General features: G+C 34.1%; 1 protein-coding gene across 3 annotated transcripts in view; it reads right to left on the bottom strand.

Moving 5' to 3' along the window:
* LOC106462350 (monocarboxylate transporter 10-like) overlaps window positions 1-8,612 on the bottom strand; it is a 94,795-nt gene that overhangs the window by 74,482 nt on the left and 11,701 nt on the right. For all 3 annotated transcript variants that reach the window (XM_013922263.2, XM_022389600.1, XM_022389599.1), the window contains exons 2-3: window positions 5,008-5,046; window positions 416-705 (exon numbers count right to left, since the gene is read on the bottom strand). In XM_013922263.2, coding sequence (XP_013777717.1) covers window positions 416-698 — 283 coding nt within the window. In that variant the 5' untranslated portion in view covers window positions 699-705; window positions 5,008-5,046. The remainder of the gene's footprint in view (window positions 1-415; window positions 706-5,007; window positions 5,047-8,612) is intronic.

Raw genomic sequence — 8,612 nt, 5'->3', positions numbered from 1 at the left:
ACCTAAACCCAACGTCGAAGGGAAGTCAAAGAACTAGCTGTACCGTACCATCCGCCCTTGGCCGTACAGCAGATATATATATATGTGTGTGTGTGTGTGTGTTTGTTTGTGTGAGTAACAAGCAAAAATAAAACTTAATTAGACACACAAAAAATATTTCAACAGATACAAAACATGCATTTGTACCAGTTCATATCATTCATTAAATTGCCAAATATGGCATAAGTTACATATGATGTGTCTTTTGTAAACTATTATAATAATTCTTTCACTAATTTTGGAATTTTTCAGCATTCTTATTAAAGACATTGAAAATAGAAAAATGTTGAAACTGAACATTGCGTAAAGATGATATCTTTATTCCTACTGAAGTTACTCTAATGTTGCTTAAAAAAAAAAAACTGAGTCAACTCACAAGTCAAAAATGCAGCATCATCACTATGAGTAGCTTCAAACTGGTCTTTCAACTTTACAAAAATGACTCCGTAACAGTTCATCACTCCAAATATAATTCCATTTGTCCAAAATGAGGCGAGACAGACCACCCATCCCCAACCTCCTTCCGGGAAAGAATGGACATCTTGTTCTTTCTTAGCACCATCTTTAGATTGATGAAAACTCATCTTTTGCAAGTTTTGTTCAAAATTTCGTAGCTCATCATTATGCCAGTGTTTTCCATTGGCAACAGGTTTCTCCATATTGGATCTATGATACAAGGTGTACCAGGAATCATTAAACACTATCTTGCTCACAACAATAATTATACTAATATTCAGCTCTGTACACAACTAAATTTAAAGCCTACATCTTTACAACCAAAACACAGTCAAATTTGTAGGAGAAATGAATGGATATATTCATGATATTACAAAAATAAAAATGACCAAAAATTTTAATAAATGACAAAAAAAACAACAAACATTGGCTCTTTCAACAGGTGAACCTATCTTCATAAAGGTAATTAAAAACAGATACACCTGCCAAAAGTTAATTTTTCTATACTGAAAATGTATTTTTGATAGGTACTACCTCCGCTCACAAGATTAGCTATTCTTGTTCAGTGATGCTCTCTATATGCAATCTTTTTCCTTACACGTGCCACAAGCCTTTCCTTCTCCTCCTGTTGGAATTACTATATTCCAACACGTCTCTCATGTAAATCATCATGTGTCATCTCTTAACCAATAGTAGCATGATATGTTCATGTGATGCATGAGACTCCTTCTACACTTCTCTACCATACCTTCACTTCAAGCGATCCACAAGTCAAGGAAGGAAACATGGACATTCCTGATGGGTGGCCAAGAGTTCTAGAACTCTGATGTGGAAATTACTTTTCACATGAGACTAAACCCTTGAGGCCATGGAGTCATTCATAGATATGCACCAACCATTAAGAAATGCATGAGTGAAGAGATGAAGATCCAGACATGGGGCAGAAGTATTGATAAGATCCAGCCACTAAGACATATCCTCGAGAACAGAAGGTGGCAGCATCAGCATCACAAGAGAGGACAAAGGATTGGAAGAGATATTCCACTAGCCATTTAAAGTACGTTGAAAAAGCTATACTTAAGCTTGGCCTAAAGGAGAAAGATGTTCTAGAAACAGAAGAGTCCTCACAATATTTAGAATCTTCTGAATAGATAGTATAGGAGAGGCAAGAGTCGAGGTGACTAGATGCTTCATAGACAAATGGGAGAGCCAAGCCCAACTGAGTTCAGAATTGAAAAAAAAGACTTCAAGGTGGACCAAGTGTTGGTTGGAGTGAGGAATGACTTGGAAGGTTGACCAGCTAATCTATATTAGCAGCTGCTTGGAGGAGAATTGACTTGACTGAGAAAGGGGCCAACCAAGAAAATGCAAGGAGGGGCCAGTCATCCATGTAATAATGGAAACAAAGTCCCAAACTATGGATGTGGTGAGAAATTTCTCCTATGACTCAGAAGAGCTCAAAACTAGTACACCTAAACCCAGTGAAGGGATCAAAGAAAATGTCTGGAGAACAGAATAATACGAATATGTAGAGAGGCATCCGAGACATTGACCTTGATCATCCACAGTCCAGGGAAAAGTAGCATTGGAGAGGAAGAAACCCCTCCGTTATGAATTGAGAAATCCATCTGATAGTGGTTGAGGAAAGAAAGGTCAATGATGGGAAGCCAGTCCCCGGTCTTTTTGAGGACAACAAAAAGATGAGAATAAACCCTGAAGAGGGGCAAAGGACCTTCTCACGACTCTCTTGTCTAAATGATTCAATATCATGGCCTTGAGTTGAAGAAGATGCTAAGGGTCAACAGGAAGAGGAAAAAGAAATTGGAAAATGAGAAAAAGGAGGAAGAGACAAGAAGTGAAAAAGCCTAGTTTAAGAACTGGAATGGTGCATCAGTTACCTGAAAATGGAGTCCAGATGTCTGCAAACAGAAATAGACATGCCCCTATAGGGTGTGAGCTGAATTGGTGCAAAGGGAGGTAATTACAAATGGGATATGTGTCAGCAAATTGACAGGAAGGGAACAGTGAAAAGCAGAGAGATGAGAAATGGAAAAAGAGAGAGAGAGAGGTGAAGGTGATGAGAAATGGGCATGAATTAAGAGGTTGGGAGAGACAAAAACTGAGAAGAAAAGGAAGAACTGGTGATGGGCAGCCTCAGTCCAAGTCTTCAAGGTGTTAGGAACATTACAAAAGATTTCAGAGTGAAGAAAACAAGCCAGACTAAGGTCATGGAGGTAATAATGGGGAAAAAAAAGCAGCAAAGCGAAGAGCATAACGTCCCAGAAGGTCCCAACAATGGATTAAGCATGTGAGACAAAGCAGAAGACAAAACCCAGGTCAAGTATTGAAAAGTACCAAATCTAAATCTCCAAAAAACTATCAGGATCAAGGTGTATAGCTTTAGAGAGAAGATGAAGATAAGTTATAAAGGAGATGAGTAAGAAGAAAGCAAAGACAGAAAAATTTTACACTAGAGAGAGTTAATGAAGATAGGTGGTCAGCCTCCCAAGCAAACAAATATGGACTCCAGGATTTGAGAATTCAAGAGTGAAAAAGACGAACTGACATAAGCCATGGTAAATGAATTCTGGAGTTAAAGAGGACAAGGCATTTGAAAGAGTGAATGAAGTTGATTCAGAAACATGTCACCATATAATTGAAGAAGGAGCAAAAACCAAACAATCCTCAGCCTGAGAGGCATGTAGTAAGGAATGGGAAAATTCAAAAGATATAGGTGAAAGGAAAAGTAAAGAACAAACCTTAGAATCAAATAAAAAAAAAGAATTTGGAGGAAGAACACTGTCCTCTACATATAAAGAGAAGTCTAGTGCTAACTTGGGAGGTGGAAAGAGCTGATCAAAATCATTGTCCTAGTGATCAGGCTCAGAAAGGGAGAATGCACTTTTGACATAGGAACAAGGATATGAAGCAATGAAGGCATTAACAAACCCATGACACATTGAACAATGGCAGTAAAGTCTTTCACAGTCAGCTAGCCTCCAGCAGCCACATACATAGCCACAGATGTTAGCAACATCACCAGAACTGTGGGGGGTAGTAGTCACCATCACTTGAGAATTCACTGTTATTAAAGGAATTTTCCAGATCAACTTATCTTTTAATATACACAGTAACTGAAAAGCGAAGAAGGTTGAAAACTAATATGAAATAAAATGAACAAAAGTTAACACTAGAATAAAGGCAGTGCCAAACTCACTATACTGAACCAAATTTAAACTTCAATAAATATGTCCATTCACAACAATGTCAAGGATAATAATGAAGTTAATTTCGAGTGCAAGTGCTTATGGGAATCTTTTGCACATGGAGGAGTTGTCACTCTCCTGTTGGTGGGGAGTTATTGTCTCATGATGATTACATCATGCACTAGTGCAGTTCATGTTCAAATATGTCTTAGGTGGGAGATAGCTCAAGGCTAGTGGCATACATAATATCTCAAAGGCATACACGCAAGGAATAGCTACTGTGTGCAAAGAGGTAAAGATATTATTTTGGAATACAAATTTTCAAATTATTTATAAAGTTTTTAATAATCAAACATTAAAATAATATGGTAAATAATTAAGTTTCAACCAAACATTTTAATACTATAACATATATAAATGGTTGTTGAACAGTTGGGATATTTGAATATCAATCTCTCAATTGTTGTGTTTAAAATGTATAAGTGTGTTGGTCACATGCATTTAAACTGTTTCTCCTTTGAAAGTTAGACACTAAATATCTCATGATCCGATAAAAGTCACTTGATATAGAAATTTTCTTGAAGTCATACTTGTTTTAGATTCTCTCTCTATACTACCTCCATATCATCATGTATAACTAATTAAAAATTGCTGCCTTTATGGTTTAAATAAAATATAAGAACCTAATATTTAAATTGAGTGACCAGTCTTAGTGTATTCATTTATGAATATAATGATCCTGCAATAAAACTAAATGTTAATCATTTTTTGCTTATTAAAATCATATCTACAACTTTAGAATTGTAGATACAATACCATGCAATTACCTAATTTCCATCTGAGCTATCAGACACATAACCAATAAATGATCAATGTAAGTACTACTTATTAAAAAATTATAAAATTCCAATTGGTTTAAAATGGATGAGCTTTATTATAAGTTATTTTAAATATGTACTTTTTGGTACCTTACTAATTGGAGATTGTGGGAAATGAGCTAATGAATGCACAGAGTTAAATAATCTAATAAAAATATTTTGTTAATTTTTTCTTTAATAAATGATATATAATGAAATTTCTTGACCCAATGAAATAAATTGGTAAAAAATGTGAAAATTGAAAAAATATGATAACAGCACAAATCATAATCAAGCACTTTCACCATTCAGTGACTTGCACCAATACATTTGAAGGAGAACAGTCTTCTTTATAAAATATTTACTTATAAAGAATACATGCTAAAACTTCACAGACTACAAAAGTCAACATAGGTCACAAGTTCTGAAAAGATATATAATATACTCACAAGTTCCTTAATCTTCATGGGTTCCAAACCTGACACTATCTGAAAATCACAACATCTGAATTGAATATATAAATATGTATATTTGATGCTTTATAAAAATTATGCATCTTTAGAACTGTTTGTGTAAAAGCTGTACTAAATCTACCTTGCTATCTGGCCAAGTATAAAAAACATTCATGGATTTTGTAAATATAAAAAAGAGAGAGAGCAAAGTGAAATTTCCTTACTAACAATATGTACCTATGATAAGTCTTGTTAGTGTGTGTGTTTGGACACAAACTGAATTAGTTACTGAATATTTCATGTAACACTGGAGTTTTGAAATACCCTATAAATATAAAAAAAATTGACTTTCATGGATACACTATAAACTTGCATGTAATATTTTACTTTTAAGAACCTATTGACTTAATGAACGAATGGTCTTTTTTCTTTTAGTATACATGCACAATATTTAACAGTTATGAAGGTACAACAAACAATTTCTTAAAAATTAAAGCCAACACTTTTAATAATATATCTGAGCATAAAATTAAAGTCATACATTTTCTGCATGTTTTTTTTCCTACAAATGTATTCTTAACAGTACCATATAAGTATTTTCAAACAAACCTCAACTATCTTAAACACTCAAAATTAAAAAACAAAAACCATTATTTTATACACAATTCTATAAAAATGAGATTGTTTCCAGTCTCCAAATTACTAAAATACAATAACTTACTATACAGGATAAAAAGTGGTAAAAAACCACAATGAAACTGGAAAACAATCTCATGCTCTCTACATGTTTGGACGTATACTATTGCTTCGCTCGGGTTATTAAATTGATATATTCTAGATGACTATGTCAGTGTGTGTATTTTGAGGCTATTTTAGCATAAAAGAACAGTCAAAATATTTTAAAGATTTTTATTTCCCAGAAACATAAAAACATAATCATCTAGAATTTATCAACCTAATCACCCAAGCGAAGCAGGTACTTTTGCTAGTATTTAATATTTTCAAAATGAATTTATTTTCTGATACCAGTATCCAAGAGAGTCTGAATCACAAATCCTAATACTTGCCAGCAGTGTCACTATCAACACCAATATGAATATAATAATTGGTGCACCTTTACTTGTTTTACTTTGTTCTGTAAAAACTTTATGCAAGCATATTTTTAAAACTGGTGGTTTAACATAAAAATTGAAATGCAATAAATTTGCCCCAATGTTTGTTAAGGCTTTTCCATGAATATTCTGGATAATATGAATATTATTAGCATTTGACAACTACAGATAGAAAAACTTAAATCACATATGTTGAAAGTTTGCTGTAATGTAAGTTTAGACGTTACAGTTCAACAATTAAGGAAAAAATTTGAAGATGCCACCTTTTTAAACTAGACTAGCTATTAAGTGGTACTAATCAAATTATATACACAAATATTAATTTAATATGACATAATATTATAATTAGGTCATTCATAGGTTTAGTAAAATGCCTTTATTTGGGTTCGTAGAAGAATTTATAAACAAGTTTTGAACAGATTTCATAAATTGCACAAAGTTTCATAGTAAATCAACTTAAGATAATCTTAGTATTTAAATAAGCATTTATATGGAGTAATTGTGATTCTAAGCAAAAACAATAAAGTTATATAAAGAACCTAATGAACTTCCTTAAAAGATTCATTGTAGAACTCTATTAGAGTTTATTAACTTGAAAGAGTCTATAATACCGACAAATAGTAGTGGTTAAAACCATGATTATGGTTCTATACGTGACAACAGGGCTTCCCAGGTGTCAGAAATACGACCAAAGTTGGACTCTCAGTATCCCTAAGAACAAGGGAAGGAGCAGCTATTTCAACTGTGATTAAATTAGTCATTGGTTTTGAGAATGTTCATATCCTGTCACGGATGAAAGGTTGAGGTATTACCAGTGAATAATGAAGCTGTCAGAACCCTACTCAATCTTATCATGTATAAGGTACTACCATTTTCACAGCTTAGCATTACCTTCATTTTGACAAATGGTAACAATATAAGTGGAGAGATGTGTAGTTGACTTCATTTTGGCCAGGTCATATGTCAAATGAAGATAGAATTCTCTGTTTTAAATTCAAGCAATGGAATTTGAGGATAGATGTGATGTGGACATTGTTAGCCAGTCTGATTTATGTAACAAGTGAACTGCAGTTCTATGATGATAAAATCATCTAGTGCTGACCAGATTGGTCCCATAAACAATGGAATGCATGTGTACATGTTGAGAAGGAATTACTGATGCCACCAAATATGCAAGTGATGTCTCTTTAGTGCATGTAATAATGTGTATTGCACCAGTCTATAATACAATCAGTATTAGACTATACCCCTCCATAAACAGGAGGAAGACACATGCTCAATGCTCAGTACTCTCCATGAGCACTTTGTGTATACCAAAACCTCATTCTTCACTAGACAAAAGACACTCATCAAAAAATATAAGGAAGGATGGGTGATTCTGTGGAAAGGTGAGTTATCTATCCAAAATACATTTTCATGTAAGGAACATTTTAACTTGAGAAATGTTACACACCTCTCAACAGAACAAATAGCTAGATTCCCAAATTAAAAATATGGTGGAAGAACCAGTGTAAATAAACAAACTTAAATGATGAGCTCTTTCCATAGTGGGAACATCACTCGGTGGGAGATCAAATCCATCTCAAGTAGGGAATACTCTTTGCTTAATACAAGAGGTAGTGCAGAAAGATAATCAAAATAACTTCCTATGTGATGCTGAAGTATGACTAAGGCTTCTCACCCTGAATATGTATGAAAGGGGAGTGAGCAGACTACGTATTTAAATGTGGTTAGGGCAATAAGTCCCAAGGAGAATCAGTTTGTTACAACCACTGGGAACAGTTTAGTTTTTATTGTGGGGAATGACTTGTACTACATTTCCAGGTAAGCACCCCTACCATACTTTTGATCGAGAGGAGCATCCACTTGGTCTCATACCAGTAGGATTACACAGACCTGAAGGAGAACTATCCATATTGATCTCCCCAGCATTTTGGTACTGGTCAATCAAGAGTTCTCTCACTCAACTAGAAAAGTATAAGAGATAGGAATTTACGTAGGGGGGGAACATCAGAGGTGAATGTACCAAACAGAGATTATCTACCATCCACATAATATCTCTCACTGAAAGACTGCACAATGTGTTACTAAGAACAGGAACAGCAGAAGCTAGCCAGGTGTAATGGCAGTGAACCATACATAGTGCTAATTAGTTGTTTTTAGATGTAGCAGTATGGCTTGGAAAATAAAATATATAAACTGCCAAAGTAGTCTTATGGAAAAAAACTATCTCAATAGCAAGCACAGAGCAGGGGCAGATGGGTTTAATACATTGTTATCCCCCTACTAGACTTGAATTTTAGAAAAGAGAAGTATTCTGTGAAACAATACTAGCCATGTGGTAGGCTCTACTTTATCCAGTATACCTACATGTCTGTGTATATATATATATACACACACACATATACATACATATATATAAAAAACAAATTACCTTTAACTAAAACAATAGGAATGAATTAATGAGTATATTCAGAAACTCATTAATTC

This window comes from Limulus polyphemus, unplaced genomic scaffold (genome assembly GCF_000517525.1).
Source record: "Limulus polyphemus unplaced genomic scaffold, Limulus_polyphemus-2.1.2 Scaffold1148, whole genome shotgun sequence".
NCBI lineage: Eukaryota > Metazoa > Arthropoda > Merostomata > Xiphosura > Limulidae > Limulus > Limulus polyphemus.
Note: the sequence above shows the minus strand (reverse complement) of the source record. Positions and strands in the feature narration are given on the sequence as shown.